The 18,263-nt window shown below is 35.4% G+C and overlaps 1 protein-coding gene across 1 annotated transcript; it reads right to left on the reverse strand.

The window, feature by feature from the left end:
- Positions 1-1,237: 1,237 nt before the first annotated feature.
- Positions 1,238-17,738, reverse strand: LOC131848113 (uncharacterized). The gene is made up of 16 exons (XM_059197871.1): positions 17,384-17,738; positions 14,922-16,014; positions 13,578-14,448; positions 13,269-13,429; positions 13,049-13,186; positions 12,729-12,967; positions 12,420-12,528; positions 9,394-9,555; positions 8,442-8,593; positions 7,333-7,452; positions 6,691-6,815; positions 6,069-6,213; positions 5,255-5,501; positions 3,912-4,071; positions 3,312-3,495; positions 1,238-2,424 (listed from the first exon to the last, which is right to left on the reverse strand). Exons 1-16 carry the CDS (start codon positions 17,564-17,566, stop codon positions 2,266-2,268), a joined length of 4,248 nt encoding a protein of 1,415 aa, XP_059053854.1. The 5' UTR covers positions 17,567-17,738; the 3' UTR covers positions 1,238-2,265.
- Positions 17,739-18,263: the final 525 nt, after the last annotated feature.

The raw sequence follows: 18,263 nt of genomic DNA on the forward strand, positions 1-18,263 counted from the left end.
TGTTTGTTAATTGTTATCCTTTTGTGTATTTTGTGTGACAAGGGGCAAATCTACATTTTAGTTAACATTGTAAATGGAAATAAAGCTAGTCTTTGCACTGCTGTGTTTGTTGAAAAATAATTTTAGAGTGTAAAATTATAAAACGTCACATTAGAGGGAGTCTCAGATATGTGGCCAGATGTGACAAAGACGCAGGGGTCAAATATTAACTTGATATGACGTAATATATAGGTGACTTTACCTTTAGTAGTTTCAATTACAATACTTATGAATGTATTTAGAGATATGCAGAGTCAAATGATTAATATTAGTAAAAGTCGCGCATCGCTAATTCACAGACCTCGGATTTAAATACCGATGAACTAGTGATCTCATTTACTACGCAAACTCAAAGTATTTGTATTTATTTTTATTGAGGACTGTTCTCATCGACTTTCAAATTCTAATGGCATTTATTTTTTTCTAGTTTGATGCAAAGGAAGTACCTATTTCAAGAATATTATTTTGATAAAATAAATTAGTAGATAATACAGGACTTTTTGAAATTTTCGTACCTAACCTATAGATATAACAATAATAATTTATATCGGTTCTTGATATAATATTGAAAGTTCAAAATATTACGATAGTATAAAACGAAATAAAGAGTATATAATGGATAATATTGCTACATTCATGTACTATGCAATAATTTACTACCGTTCTGGAATGCAACATTATTACCTATTGCATTTAACTTTATTTTCAAGAATGCTGGTTACGATAAGTATAGACATTTTATTGTAATAGTGTGTTTGTAAATACTTAGAATATTTGATAATGAATTAAAGCAAAGGATTTATCTAAATATCTGTATTTTTTATAGAATGTCAACTTTCCCTTTCTTAAATATCATTATAGTCATAAATAATTTAGTTGTTATATAGTATTTAATTATTATGAACTTGCAATATACAATGTATGTAGTGGATTATTATAGCACATTTATATTTTGTGTTTACAATAATTATTACTACATTTTTCAAATTGTTATTCTTAGTATAGAAAGGTATCCAAACACCGTAGGTGGTATCGTAAAAGAAACGTCGTACTATAAATGCGTCCTTGAATGGCGAGATCTTTTTATGTCAATTTTCTGATAAAAAATTAATAGCAATTTAGGTGATTTTGAAAAAAGTTGTCCACTATTAAGTTCATATAGTAGGATTTTCAATTAAATAACAACTAATACAAAATTAGTAAAGTTTTTATTTACAATAGAGTACACAGGTAATAAATTTAACCTAAGTATATTTAAAAACGAGCATATAATATTGCTTCCGCTTTATTTTATTTTACCGCTACATCTTCCTTTGATACAGTAAGAAAATCCCCTCTGATCGATACCCCGTCCAATTCAAACGGGGATCGAAATGTCTGAGCCGAGGTTCGAACCCCTAACGGTGCTCTCAGACTAAAGTCGTATCTGTCAGGCGGGAGTTGGCCTTCAGCCGCTCTATAAGTCCTTCCACGGGTTTGGAGTGCTATCTGCACTCGCCCCCTACCGTCCGGTGAAGCTGTAAAGGCCAGCTGCGGTCAATAGCATTAGAGTAGTCCGAAAAAAAAAATAGGTAAGTAAATATAAACCTAAATAACAAGTCAAGGACAAATTGAAATAACACATCTAGGATCTCCAACAAATAATGTAATGAGGACTTTTTTCATTCATAGTAGCATTAGTGGATTCTCAATGGTGAGCAGGAGTGACGTCTGTACATTAGGTCGACATCGAGATGATAATGATGATGAATTGTATGTATTGGAGAAAATGTATTTTTCTAATTCCCAAGGTAACAGTGCTGGTCTAAGGCAAGTAAAGCATCTGTCTAAGCATACTACAATACCATTTTTTTTAGATGTCATTCAATTACAATGGAATATTTGCATTTTTAAGGATATTTGATTGTAAAAAAAACATTAAACAGGTTATAACTCGTAGTCTTTTAAATAAATGTAAGCAGAGACTACATGTATTTTACGGAGTTAAAATTTTTTTTTTGGTGTAACTGAAGTATGGGATAAGTAGCACCTATAGACATTTACATTAGCAATAGATATATAGATACATCAGTACTGAATAAATATTACTTATTTTACATTTACTTCTTTTAACTTGTTTAAATGCACTGACTTGCATTTATACGTTAATTTACGTGTCATATTAAATTACGTATCTATGTACTTAGAACAGTAATAAGTTCCCAAATATTGGTCAGTCAGACATGTTCATCGTTTTGAACGAGTCGTAGGTTTCTCTTCTGTTACGTATTTTAGCACCTGTTCATTAGCTATATGACCGACCGATTGGCACATTTCATTCGGAAGCGCCCTATACATTTTCCTGCGCTGTGCATCTTCCACTAAAGTTCGCCATTGGTAATTTTTCTGGAAATAGTAAAATTTATTTATTTTTGATTCGGATTACATCCATATTGTCTTAGTAAACAACTTATAAATTATGTTAGTAAATTACAATATATATAGATATACTCTCAGTTCACATAACTGAATGTATATAATGAAATCTTAAATTGAATAATTAATTTCGTTTATATTTATGCTTTAACTATAAATATTTTACAAGGTAACATTTAGCATGGTTATGTTTTGCTGAGAATAATTTAGTTCATCATTATAAAGGCAACAAACTAAATTAACTGACGTCGATATGGTTGACGTCAGACAACTTGTAATTTGTTATCTTTACTTTACTTAATTTACTGTCATCGAATGGTTTATAAAAATAAAAATATATCTCGCAAACTTTGGGGTCTAAGTGACCTATATATATACTTGCTACACAACTACATCCAATTTATCACGATAATTTTTAAAGAGATCGCATAGAGGTTAACCTAAGGCTTATAGTTTAATAATGATTAAACTATAAGCCTCAGTTTAATGTTAACTTACATTACTATCAATGTAATGACATTGATAGTAATGTAAGTTAACATTATAATATTGTGGAGAATAATTTCCGTTACTGCTGAAAATCTCGAAGTTTAACAACATAACTCACCTATTTTTGTGAGAATAGTATGGCCCTATTTATGTCTTATTTATACACAACTCATTCAGACCTTAATGCAAGCTACAACCATTCTGTAGATTGTGCCGTCTGTGTGCGCTGATAAAGATTTTGACAAATAGATCCCTTCCCAGTCACTAATTATTACATTTTTGTTTAGTTTTTGTGGGATATTTGGAAACGCAATCTAATCTAAATGATTAAAAAAGAAAACATTTGTGTTGTATAGGAAAATGCGTACCAGCACAGCGTGCGGGTTGAGGCAGACAAGAAGCGCATGGCGGGCTCGTGTGAGCATGACGTTCATGCGGCCCGCGTCGGCCAGGAACCCGAGCCCGTGGCTGCGCGCCAGCGACACCACCACCACGTCGCGCTCCTGGCCTTGGAAGCTGTCCACCGTGTTCACCTCCACGTGAGGCTCAGATCTGCAATATCATATCCATACAACTTAATACACATCCATTAAGGATCATGCAGATGGCTCGAGATGAGCCGCTCGTTTCATAACTATCTGGAAGTTGAAGTAGGTGCATCAACTTTTGGTTTTACACAATTTACAGTTTCATCTAATCTCAAAGAACTCTTATGGGATACTTAAATACATATATAATAATATACATAGAAAACTACCTGACTTACACAAAAAGACATACGCAATAAATTAATGATATATGAATCCTGAATACAAATGTTTTCAGTGAGTATAAACATAGCATTCATCGGAAGTGGAAGTAAGATGTTATGCTACACCCTTAAACCTGTAATAAAAAAAGATATACATTTTCATCATATTTTTTTAATTGATGATGCATTTGTTATTAAATATTGAAATAATACTTACGAATTCTGTAATATTCGAATATTTTTCTTGATGAGATCCTTATGAGCATTGTATGGCGTGATGACTGCCAAGCTTAAATTTAATCCGCGTAGTAGAGAGTTCAAAGCGACTACTAGTCTCGAAACGGCCCATGCTTCCATTTCATTTGCTCCGGAAGCACCTGCATGAAAAATTAAATATATTATGTAATGCAATTAAGTGGTGTCGTTAGCATCATAGCATGGTATTTCGAAAATAATACGACTGAATAAAACGAGTGTAGGCGTAATGAATATAGTAATGGTAGGCGATAGCACTTTTTTTAGGGCACCAGTAACACCAGGGGAATTGCGTTGCCGGCCTTTTAAGAAGGAATAAGTTCTTGAAGGTTTCATATATCGTATCGGTTCGGAAACACCATCACTGGAAGGTGATTTCACGTGCGTGGTAATAGTAGGCGAGTCACAGCGCGAGTAATTGAGTCTGTGGCCTGCGTCCCCACCAACATGCTGCCCACCTTCACGAAGGATTACTAGCCGAAGGGGGTGACGTATCGACGCTACCGTGGCAGATTGCCGTCGTGAGCAGAGTCAGTTTCAATATATAATATTAATTCATATGTAGTTAGTCTAAGGTATTTATAATATGGCATAGTAACCTGAAAAAATCTTATATATGAAATTCTTGTGACACAATGTTAGTTACCATATCCTTCCAAAACGGTTGGACTGATTTTTTTAAATTTTAGTAGGTCTAACCGGGTATTATCATCTATTTTTCTTACCCCTACTCTTAAGTGATAAGGGTTGTCCAGCCCTAACATTTTTTTTTTACTTTTTGCACAATATTTAATTTTTTTATAATTATTATATATAACAAGCATTAAAAAAATACATGCAACCATAAATTGTCATCGTTCTATTACCAACCCCTATTTTTTAATAGCGATATTAGTACTTAAATTTATATACAAAACAACGTTTGTCGGGACTTCTAGAAAAGAAATAAAAAAGTATCCACATGATCAGCGGGCGTATTACGAACTCTTATCTGTATAAGCATGTACGCATGTACGCATGTGAAACACGTACGTACAACATTAATTTGAAAAGAATACATTCTAAGAATAAGAAGATAAGAATTCTTATCATCTCGAAATCATTTCGAACCGACGGTAGATTTGATATATTATAAGAGTCTGTAATAGACCTACACGAATAAAGATATTTTGATTTTTTTTTATTCTCAGGCAGCAGTATGCGGCTTAATCTGAACCGCCGAACGCAACTAGCCAGCCGGTCAGCGGTCGCGTGCCCGGAGACCGACGGCTGTTTCGCGGCATGAGCGCAGGCCGGGTCGTTCACCTTGTCCCTTGTCCCCGCTGGCGACGGCGAGCACGGCGTACGGCGGCAGCGGCAGCGGCGGGCGCGGCGGCGGCGCCGAGTGCACGCGGCCGGCGTAGAAGGCGCGGTTGGGGTAGTCGGCGATGTGCGCGTGCATGCGGTACTGCCGCCGCAGCAGCAGCGCCGGCCCGCGCTCGCCTCGCTCGCCGCCCGCGCACGACGACAGCCGCGAGAACAGGCTCTCGCCGAGCCCGTGCTGTTTCGCACGCTGCGACCGTCCGCATACACAGTTAGTCGGAAAGGGTATACTGAGAGTACCAAACGTACATCTATATCGTAATCACAAACTTTCGGTATACTAGGCCGCAACCGCTGTAATATTACTAACTAGCTGTGCCCGCGACTTCGTCCGCGTGAAATAGTAACCTTGACCAAAAAAAGAAAAAATATTCAATATTCTTACCAAAAAATATTAAGAATTAAAAGTTTCGTCTTTCTATCTTCAAAAATGATAAATATCCATACTTTTCATCCTCTAAATCATAATTAACTGACAGACAGAGTTTATGCTCACCATATCACCTCCTCTGGTGCCCCACCAGTGTATATAATTAGAGCAGTTCGAGCACCATATCATTATATCCCATTAAAAAAATTTGAGACGCTGAGACTTTATCACGATAGGGAACTGCGTAGAGGCACCCTGACATTCCACGTTGCTAGCAATGCGATCGTTAGTCCGAATAACTACATACAATATTACTAACTAAAATACATTACTAACAATCCTTTTCCTACGCGTATATCGCTTTATTCTTTCTGTGGAGTAGCGTACCTGTGAGCATATAAAGCCGGGCAGCTGCTGTGGGTCGCCGATGAGCGTGAGGCGCGTGACGTCAAGCGTGAGCGGGATCAATGCCTCCGGTTCGATGGCCTGCCCCGCTTCGTCCACTATACACAATGCGATCCGATTCTTCAGCCTGATTACAAACGATATATATTAATTATTAGATGTATTTCAGCTATTAGGGAGAGAAATGGCAGTAAAATTATCGTATAAGTGGCATGATAACTTTATCCTCCGGAATAGCAGCGCAGCAAAGTGATATCTAAAGTGTATACAGTCATATCGTTTATCAGTCCAACTGTTGTACGTAAATAAAAGATGTTAGAGATAAAACTTTAGTTGTTGACATTTCTTACAGATAGTGGTGTAATTGACCATCTGAGCGTGGCCTTGTGGGATGAGATTTATTTTTTCAGTAACATATGGAATACATTTTGGATTCTGCCTGTGCTTACTGCGTCTCAAACTACGAGCACTTTTGCTCGGTCCGGGGACCGTATTTTGACCGCTCCGTCAGTCGTTATGCCACCGGTGTCATAACAACAGACCGGCAGAGCCAGTGGAGGCGGGCATTGTAAATGTAAATAGTATGAGGCGTGTGTCGACGGACCCCTTCATCTTGTGGAGGTGCGCGGCGGCGAGCGTGGCGACGACGATGTCAGCTCCCTGCACGATGCGGCGCTCGGCCTGCGCCACCTGCTCGGGACGCACCTCGGGGCCGCCGCCCGCGCGCATCTGAACACACACACAACCTGTTACTAGTGTTGCCAACCCCAAAACAACTGCTCGCCAATAAAAAAACAGTAGGTAAAGTACCTTTCCTCGCATAATTAAAACAATTACTTGGTTACCAGGACTCGCATATACGAGTACGCTTTGTGTGATCGTGAATTATAAAAAGTGACGTTTTCTAGAGAGAGAGAGAGAGAGAGACAGAGAGAGACAGTAGTATACAAACATTCAACTGTAGTGCGGTGTCAGGACTCCTTTGACGTCTACACAAAAACGTTTGGTTTATACCTTATGTTAGAAACAATAGTTTGTTCATAAGCTAACAGATAATATATTTCTTCAGATTATATTTGTTAAAAGCGAAAGTGACATAGTAAAAAATTATGTTAATATTTCAATATTATTCCAATTTATGACCCACTTATTTATTTCATTCTATTATCATGTACAGGAGCACACCCAAAATATAAAGTACCGTTTAAGTAAACTGTTGAAGGCTAAAGCTCTATGGTAGACTAACCAGTGTTATCCTTTTGACGAGGTCGGTCATACGACCCTGACAGTACGCAACTCGTACTGGGTCCTTTGCGTCTTGGGCTGCCGTTTTCCACATGTTCAGTTTGGCTTCTAGTCGAGAAATCTATAAAAATATATATATGAGTTATGATATCACTGAAGATAAATTTGGTTGGAGATACCTTAAGACTTATTGTTATATGATAGAAAAGCGATGTTATGAGTCAAATCAAATTGGACGTTATCATAGTATATTAGTATAGGTTTTCTAGCCGACTTTGAGTAGAAGTATTTCTCATATATAAATAATAAAATATGAACAATTAATACTAGATATAACACTGTCACAACTGTATTTCCGGATGAAATATTGAGAGTCATCACTAGTTATATTTCGTTTAACTTTTAGTGTCTGTCAATTAAAAGAGGAAATCTTTTTATTTTCGAACTTTTCTAATGCTGTTGGCCTTTACGGACTTATAGGCGGCGTGTGTAGACGGCACTCCAAACGGTTGGACCTATGGAGCGGCAGAAGGCTAACTCCTGCTTGACGGATACCGCACAGGGTTCGAACCTCGGCTTAGGCCATTGTAATTTCTATTCCCATTAAAATTGGGCGGTGGATCGCTCGGTGGGTGACTATGAAAACGGTATAATAGTGGCAAAAGCGGCTGATATCGAAATCGGAGTTTCGAGCAAAGTAGTATGGTACAGATAAATATTATTACTCTAAGGCCTCCGCCGAAAATCAGCGCTGTAGCTTTGGCTACAATAGCTGACCGGAGATAATTTTAGCAAATATTTTAAAGCAGCATATTGGTTTTTTAATTTATGTCGGTGTGGATATGTCTATGTAAGTGTGTGCATGTATGGTATACATGCTGCCAATTTAATGTAATGTATTTATTTGAGTAAAGTTTAATACACGAATAATATAAAAATGTCCATATGGCGAACTCAACACCTAAGGGCTACCAGTCAACCGTAAGGCAAAATTGAGAAATTAGTAACCGGCGCATTATAGTTACAAACATACATGTATCGTATGTGTAGTACACATGAATGTGAATACTTTTTGGCAAATGAATGTGTATAATGATAATATCGGAGCACCTCCTCCGCGAGCCCGAGGCGCGCGGGCTGCAGGGCGGCGGCGTCGGCCTGCAGGCGCGCGTCGCGGGCGGCCAGCTGCTGCGAGCTGACGTCACGCGCGCGCGCAGACATCGCCTCCACGCGCCCCACGCGCACCATGCGGAACCGCTCCTCTGCAACCGATGCATCCGACGATCTCAAATACTATTTTTTTATTTGGGGCTTTGGGCTATCGTTATGCGCTTGGACCTGTAGCATTGCGACCTACGTAGATCTGTTGTGCTCGCCCTTTTTCGGAGTTCGCTCCCTAGGTCAGGTAGTGACCAGAATTGAAGGATATATTTATGAGCGATTATTTATATCACTTCAGGATAATGTGTAAACTTCCCAAAGGAGATATTACGTTTATGCATAAGTGGCCTACAACTTCCGATGTGTAGTGGCGTTTACTCTTCAGTTACTGATGTTATGTACGCTTATTTGTTATCTAAGTATTCTTATATCTTTGATATAACGAATCGAAGACAGAACCACAGATCCACGTCTTTACAACCTCTTGCAAATCGCGATCCGTGTGCGCTTGGCGCGAGACGATAGGTTAATAAATTGCTCGTATTACATACACTACACTACATTTTGCTAACCGCTTCACAAAGACTTCAATGTACTAGTGATATTCGACCATGATTAATTTAAATTATAAGTTTGATGATCATTAAGATTCTAATTCAGATTAATAAAACACTGGGGTGTGGCTACCGTCGTATCTGCCGTAGCAATTCTACGGGGCCACCGGGTTACGGGGACCCCCAGCTTTAACCAAAAATTAACTACCCATAATCATAATTAATAATTATAAAGTATGCTGGTTAACTTTGTATACTGTGCGGAAAAAATGTGGTATATTAATAAGTGATGTAAATACAATAGTCCGCAGAATTGCCAGCAACATAAAATAAATATTATTCCTTACCTTTTGGTAAATTTTGTCTGATATTTAATAATCTAATGACTAGTTCATCCACCGCGGCATTGCTTGTCGCGCAAATTAATATCTTCCCCCGGTTTTGTTGTTTCTTCCCGTGTTCATTATAAAAATATGTCATGACGATAGCACAAATCACGCTGGATTTCCCTGTAAAATACACAACCTTTGGATGACCGCAAATGTATGCATGTATGCTATTTATTTACTGTAGCATCGACTTACATATATTACTCTGGCTAAATCTGAACAAACTCGATCAAACAAACTGTGCCCAATCTCACCCGAACCCGCTTATAGTCAGTATGGTTAATTATGCACCGAGGAGATATATCAGACATGCGCGACATCGCCGCCCGACGCAATTTCTTATTGATGACCGAAGCCCCATAACGGTAGTTAATCTCCCTACGGGTCCACCTGTTCCAATAATGCTTTGACACATACACACGACACCGTCCTCGCCGGCTCGGCGAAGACGACGAGCTTAACCAAACCATTCCGCTCAATCAACCGGGCGCATGCGCGTCCGGGTGATCCATATCGGTGCCCCCGGTCGCCCCTCTGATCGACCCCCCGGCAAATTTAAATGAGGATCGAAATTATGACACCTGAGCCGAGGTTCGAACTCCTAGCAGTGCCCTCAGACTAAAGTCGTATCCACCAAGTCCATTGCGGGTTTGGAGTGCCATCTGCACTCACTCCTTATCGTCCGGTGAAGCTGTAAACGCCAGTTGCGACCAACAGCATTAGAGTAGTAAAATAAAACAACTTAAATATTGATCGACCCCAAAATATTTCCTCATTATCAATTGAATCTCTAGGATGGATATACCTTATCTATTATGTAGCAAAACCAGACGAATTTGCAGGAAACTAATATTTTGTTATGAACAATAGTTATCTAGATTTATAACAGCCACATTATGTCATATAACATATGCTTATGCGGACGACATCGCTCTAATAAGCAAAACCACCACTGGCCTCCAAGAATCATTAAATGGATAGAAAAAATTGAAAAGCATGGACTACGCATCAGCCGCAGTAAGACAGAATATATGGCGTGCAATTATGGGGCGACAGCGGACGAAGGAATTGATGTGTGCATAGACGGTACAACATTGCCTAAAGTAGACAGTTTTAAATACCTCGGGTCCGTCATTACACTTGATGCCGATGTGGATAAAGATGTCAATCATCGAATAAACACTGCTTGGCTCAAATGGCGGTCACTGTCAGGTGTTCTGTGCGATCCCAAAGTGCCCGAAGATCAAGGGGAAAGTATATAAGACAGTGGTCCGACCAGCCTTAACATACGGAGCAGAATGTTGGACTATAAAAAAAGTCCACGAACAACAACTGCACACGAATGAGATGAAAATGCTGAGATGGTCTGGTGGTGTGACACGCCTAGATAAAGTCCGCAACGAGTACATTTGAGGTTCCTTCAGAGTGGCCTCTATTGTGGAGAAAGTAAGAGAAAGTCGCTTACGCTGGTATGACCATATTCAAAGACGCGAAGACGACTACGTGGTTAAAAAAGTGCTCAAGATACCAAACTCGACCAGAGGTAGGGGCTGGCCACGCGCATCTTGGTGGAATAATATTAAGAAACAGATGGACCAGGACAACCTTAATATACAGAAAACCCAGAACTGAGTTCTCTGTTCACAAAGAACAAGACATATGTCATATAAGGTACGTATATTTCTTGTACAAGTTTAATCTTATTATTGTTATCATACTTTAACTATTTTTGCCGAATATCTTAGTCCTCATATAGTAAATCAACTACCCACACGCCCTACGCGATGTGAGTATATCTAATGTTTAGTATGTATCCCTTTCAGACTTGATATTGTGGTGGCTTACAATTTCAAAGTATAGGAAAATTCAAGTATTTTTTATGCATTAAGTTTATGTATTAAATGTAATAACTTTAAGACATATGTTTTCAAAGAACATATGGCGGACTTAACACCATGCGGCATTGTCTACTAGTTAACTATGGGTGGTGCAGAGAATAAATTATTGGCAGAGCAAATATAAAAGATATAATGGACAATACAAATATGTATAAATAAATATATATATATAATCCCATGTACAGCCACAAATTGTAGTAAAAAAATATAACAAGAAAAAGAAGAAAAATAAAGGTTACATGCAGATTCTAGGGAGCTCCGTAATCGAAACTATCGGATATCCGATATAAAAAAATATTCGTAACCGTAACCGAATCCGAAATATAAGTTTTGGATAATATCGAATAGGCGGCGGCGAATAGGGCGGAGCCTAATTGAGACACGTTATGTAACCATTTTATTAGCTAATTGTATTTTACTTTTGAAATTCCTTAAAAAAATAATATCCGTAACCGAAATTATCCGAAACTAACGGATAATCCAAAATAATTTCATATCCGCATCCGTATCCGGTATAATAATCATTCCTATATCCGAAACCTATCCGTATCCGAAAGTTCATATCCATAACATCCCTGGTTACATGTTCAGATAATGTTCCCGTAACTTACATTTAAAGGAAAATCTACTCGTGGCGGCTTTGAAATGAAGGGGTAAGTCGTACCAAAGTTTAATTGCCTGAATGGCGAAAGAATAATAGATGAATTGGACAAATGAAACGGGATATGAAATAATAATTTGGGAATGAAATTTAGTGCCAATGTATTCAGGAGAGTTAGAAGCGTACAGAATAGAATAGGCATTAGCTATTTAAGGTGTGAATGAAAAGAAACTGACGTAAATTAAAAATGAAGCCGATACCATTATTGAGAAGACGATTCAATTTATTTAGGTCTACATTAGCATAGTCAATGGAAGGGAGCACTAAGGAGAACCTATGTAAGTTTGGCATGTAATCCCCTTTTTAAGTAACAATAGGGCTAAGTACCTGTGGGCGACCCAGTTTCGTTTTAATAGTTTTAACTCATATCATAAAAAGGTAGGAAGTTTGTTACTATTGCTTCTAATTACAACAGAAGGCATTACCTGTGCCCGGCGGTCCCTGTATCATTTGTATGCAGGGTCGATCGCCTAACGCTGCAGATACGGATGAACTAACTGCCTCTTGCTGACTCTCATTCAGAGTCATTGTCCACTGCAAATGTTTACTTACTTATAACATTGTATATGTCATTACAAATTAGTTTATAGAACAATTACACCTAGCCCAAATACTTGAGGTATAGGATATAGAAGGAGGAGTATATAATATAAGAATAGATAGATATAATATGCATGTTCTTATAATTTAGAATCTTTTTTAATATAAAAAATGATATAGAATAAAATGTATACCTGTGACTTTAGAGTGCTCTCTGGATTAAAGACAGGAATTTTAAAATGATGTGGCGCAGGTCTTAAAATAATCTCACTTAGAGGAGAACCTGCTAAGTAAGCCATAGCTTCAAACAAATTAAGTTCATTTCTGATATATGTCAGACTGAACCCAGTCATTAATTCACCACATTTTAATAGTTTCATCTTCTCCGTGTATGTTGTATGTAAAGATATGTTGTAAAATGAATGTTTGTTACCTAAAATAGTGAACAAAATTCATTAAGTTTATGTTAAACATAACTGATAATAGTCTTGTCATAATATTAAAAAACACTTACTTGGCGGCGAAGGATTAGTTCTGATATTATGCACAAAGAAAAACCTACGGCTTACGTTTTTTTCTGATCCAAAAGAAATAAGCATGATTTCACCAACTCTGGGTAAAAAATGTTTTATTTCCGATGTTGGTAATGATACTGGAATAGACAGAGTAAGTAATGAGAACTTGATGGAAAGAAAAATATATTATAATAATATAACGTAAAATGAACAACTTACTGTCTACACTGATATTAAATATATCGAAACTTCTTTCTTGTGTAGGCACAGGTGGTAAAGAAGCTATTCTCATTTGCAATCCGTTAGTTTGATTGCGTATTTTCATATATGCCAAAGTTAGACATTCCCAAATTTCCATAAGAAGCAAATCACCAACCATTCTGAAAATAATTAAACTTTGTGTATAAATGATTCAAAATAACATTATTATTTCAGTATATATAAACAATTTCTATAGAAGACTAGGAAGCCATTTAATATTGTCTTTTATATTTACAATATAATAATTATATTTTATAGTCTACTTACTGAACATACTGTTCATGGTTATTAAAGCATTGAAAAAGGGCAGTTGGTGGGTTATTGTGCCCTAATATTGGTGGTGGGTCATTGTTGTTAATCTGTTCTTCCAACCACTGAGGATTCCATCTGAGGATTTTCATTAATGTAATTTTTTCTTTGGAAAATATGGGCAGCTGCTGCACATCAACTAGACTAGTTTTTACTAAACTAGTTTTCTGCATCCTATTACCTAGTTCAATCTGAAACTCTCGGATTTCAGGTGGAGCTTCAGAGAATCGGACAGATTTTTTAGGTTTCTTAGGTGGCAGTGGCTCCACTTTAGAAAATGGTTTGCCTGAGAATGAGTCTTCACTTTCTGTTAATGGTTTTAAACTTTTGAGGGGTACCCTCGATTCTATTGTAGATTGTAAACTAGGTATTTTATTATCTTTTGATCTGTGCTTTGAGCTAACATGTTTGTCTTTATGGCTAGATGTCTTCTGTTGTTCTTTGTTTACTAGTTTAGGTTGTTCCTTCTTATTCTCAATATCATCACTAGGTTTAGGTGACTTGTCTTCACATAACAATTCAGATGTCATTCCACTGGTCTTCTGTGTATCTTTTTTATTTTCTTGAGAGCTTACTCTTTGCTTCATGGGTTTAACAACTCCTTGCGACACATCAGATAAAAAGGCACCTCGATTAGTGGACGTTACTTTTATGACTACAGATTTACTAGCATTATTATTAGGAGTTATTGTTGGGTTCAGTTCATTTTCTTCTTTTTCTTTATTAGCAATTTCTTTGAGTTTCTTTTTACGTTCTTCTTTTTGTGAGTTACTGATATGTCTTTTAAATGAATGTTTCTTTTTTTCGTTCTTGTATGTTTTAGATTTTTCTGTTTGGATATTAAAACAATAGATAAGTTTTGTTCTGTTAAAAGCCCATATTTAAAAAGATAATAGTTTACAATAAAAAAAAAAATGTGTACCATATACAAATCAACAACAACAAAAGGGTAGTCTGAATTATTTTTAAACATAAATTACAAATTGTTTCTTTTCATTAATAATTGTCATTTTTTAATTTAAAATAATTTTAGACATAGTTTATTATAAGCATAACAAAGCATAATATAGTAACACATATTTCACTAGTTTTGATTATATTTTAAGTTTATTAAATATAAAAGTTTTGTTTCAACTATTCCAAAGTTGCTCTCTATTATATTAAAGCTGACTAGAAGAAATACTTCTCCTTACAAGACTTAAGAATTTTGTTTTTTTACATAAGTTATTGCTATGTGTTATTATATGTTTGTAACATACAAGAAATTCTTAATTAAAACATGTTTAAAAAATTTCAACTTACTTTCTTGTGATATATTATTTGTTTTCCGTTTTGGTAGATGTGGAATTGGTGTTATCAACTGTATTTTCTTTAATCCATCGGTTTGCAAATCTTTTTTATTATGTAATTTTTCATGACTGTTAGGGGAAACACCATCAACATAGTCTTTATTTGATGAAGAATTTTCTGTTACATTCTGGTTAAATGATATTATATCCTCCATATATTCCTCACTAACAGAGATTTTATTTGTAACAATATTAGTTTGTGGCAATCTGATCTGTTCATCAGGTGGTTGAGGAGGTATTGATATTAAGTCATCAATGAAATCTTCATCATTATTTGAAAAAGTATTATTCAATACATTATTACTAATTTCATCATCAATTTGACTGTATGAACTATCTTCTTTATGTGTTTCTTTGGCTCTTTCATTCTTCAGTTTCATAAATGGTTTTCCTGGTGAACTCTGTGAAAGTCGTAAATACCAATGTTCTGATTCACTATCACTGTCACTGTCGATTTGAATTGGTTCATCATCATCATCATCTCTAAAATATTCTTGTTTAACATCAAAAGCCTCAAACTGCAAATATTCATTTTCAGGTTTTGTAGTGACATCTTTTGAATCTTTTTCATGTATGGTTTCTAATTTGATTTTTTTCATATTGATTGCTTTTGGTTGCATTTCATTTTCACTATCTGACAACAGATCTATGATTCCATCAGTCTTATTAGAAATGTCAGGTGCTTTGGCTTCGTTGACTTCTTGTTTGATACAGACTTGAGGTAAATCTATGCTGATTTTTCTTTTTAAAGTGTGTTTCCCAGCAATACCAGATGAGTTAAGAGTCACCATAACACCATTACTTTCTAATGCAGCAATTTTGTTTTCAATTTCGTCAATTTCATTATCACTTTGAAATGTTATCCTATCTATTAAAGGTGTAGGTACTACATATTGAGTTAACTTAAAAATATATTTTTCACTGTTTTTTATATTTTCATGAGTCGCATTTTCAGCTAACCCAAATCCTATTACATCAGAACATTTTACTGTATATGGTATATTAGGAGCAATTTTCTTTATTCCAATATATATGCCATTAGAGCTCTGCAAAAAGTAATACATGTAATAAAAAAAATTAATAAGCGTTTACAATATATTTATCTCTATATATCAGACACACAATTAAACACTCTGAGATAATAATTGCAATAAGTAAGTTTAATTAGAGAGAATTATCATTTATTCAAAATATTTTAATGTAATTACATTCTATGGATTACAAAACTATTGTTGAAATATTATTAATATAGTGGTGTTTAGCTTTGAGATGAGAGCAAAATTTCAAACTTGGCTCTCATCTCAAAGCTAATTCGCAGAATTGCACACAACTCCAAGATGCGAAGAGCAAGTTGTTATGTGCAGCATTAACAGTTTTTCCCAGGAGCTCTTTTTTCAATAGTGGTGACACATGAATAACCTTACGAAGGTTATAACAACCTCCTTGTGCCAGTACACACCTTTATACCCATTGTATCCAAATACATTGTGTCTTATGAATATTAATCCTTATAATGCTTATTATTTGATAACTATTGGAATTAATGTGGTTAGTTTAGAATTAGTTACTTACTTGCTTTAAATTATTCATAACAATATCTATACAACAAACCAATCTTTATATAATAATTATTATATGTGTTATGTGATCAACATTTACTATGAATATTTACAATGTTCATCCTCATAGGTAAAAAGTTAATAATGTAAAAGTTATTTCTTGCAATTTGTTGAAAAATAACACCTAATACAATATTTATGTCTTTATCATATTTAATTTGAATGGTTCAATAGTATTGTGTGAGAAATAATAATTGTAGATTCATCCACATAAACTATTGTTTAACATAATTATAATATGAGCTATATTAATTAAATAATAAACAAATATTATTGTTACATTTAAATAATACTAATAAAAAATAGAATAACTATTTAGATAAATTTTATTTTTTCACTATTATTTAATACTTGAAAACAGCAGCTGTGGTGTTTGTGGGAACTTTGCAGAATCTGAATAAATATCATAAACAGACTAACTATTCATTGGTTTAGTTTAGTTTAATTTTATGGCACTTATTGCTTACAGGTTCATTAAATCACACATGGTGCGGAATTATCTACAATAACATTATAAATGCAAAAGTATGCATATCTGTCTGTTTCTTATCTTTTCGTGACTAAATTACTGAATGTAATTTTATATGAAGATAGTGTGTCAAGAGTACATAGGGCATTTTTTAAGTAAAAAAGCAGAAACAGTGTGACCCGTAACAGTTCGTTTATAATAAGACACATTTTTAGTGTGTCATAATGTTTTTTGAACAAATTACTGTGTGTAATAATACGGATGAAACTTGGTCTCCCAATATTATCACCAGCTACTGGTGGTAATGTAGTTAAAAACAAAGTATACCTTCAAGTCAGTGATAAGAACTTTAGTTTTCTCGACGTTTAATATACAATGGTTCCTTGAAATTAATAAACTAGACAACACTATAGTATTATTAATTCCTCTTCCAATTGTGACCTCATCTCCTTCCGTTATTATGAATTCTTCTTCACCAAATGTTTGTCGGCATAATTTCCATTTAGCCATTTTTACACAGAATGAATAACTTATTCGGTATTTGTTTAATCAAAACATTAATTATAAATTAATTGACGCATTAAATTATGTGACTAGATAATAAATAATTATCTAATCAACGAAGAACCGAGTGTTTATCACGGGTATAATTTAAGAGAAAAAATTAAACCGATATTTAATCCAAAATACAAATCACAGACCATTTTATGTATTTAGAGAACTCCGTTGACTGACAGATCTACAGACCACAATGAGCAAATAGCCACTACGTTTTAAAATTAATTTACGTTCAAAAGTAACTTTTTCATCATTGCCTTATTCGACATAACAGAAGCGCAACAAATGTTAAGATCCTGTCAAATTTGACGTCATGGTACGAATTGTTTCAAAAAGTTCATACAAAAAAAGATGGACGGTTTAAGAAAACAATCTTGTATTAGGCCTGGTAAACTGCCCTTATAGATAGTAGGACAGTTCTGTTTAAGGCCTGCTTTAAAGAGTTGGTAGTAAGCCTCCTTATAGTTAGTTAGTAGTTAGTAATGCTATATCGTCGGGGTTAATGCAAAAATTACACTCTACTACTGTAGAAGTAAAGATTGCGTATCTGCACTAAATAAAATTTTATAGGGAATGGGTAAAATTTTTTACGGGTTTATAATTATCTTATTTCAACTGCTACTGGACCCATTTTTATATAGAGCGTATT

Source organism: Achroia grisella, unplaced genomic scaffold (assembly GCF_030625045.1).
Source record: "Achroia grisella isolate CSIRO2021 unplaced genomic scaffold, CSIRO_AGI_Agris_v1 utg546, whole genome shotgun sequence".
Taxonomy (NCBI): domain Eukaryota; kingdom Metazoa; phylum Arthropoda; class Insecta; order Lepidoptera; family Pyralidae; genus Achroia; species Achroia grisella.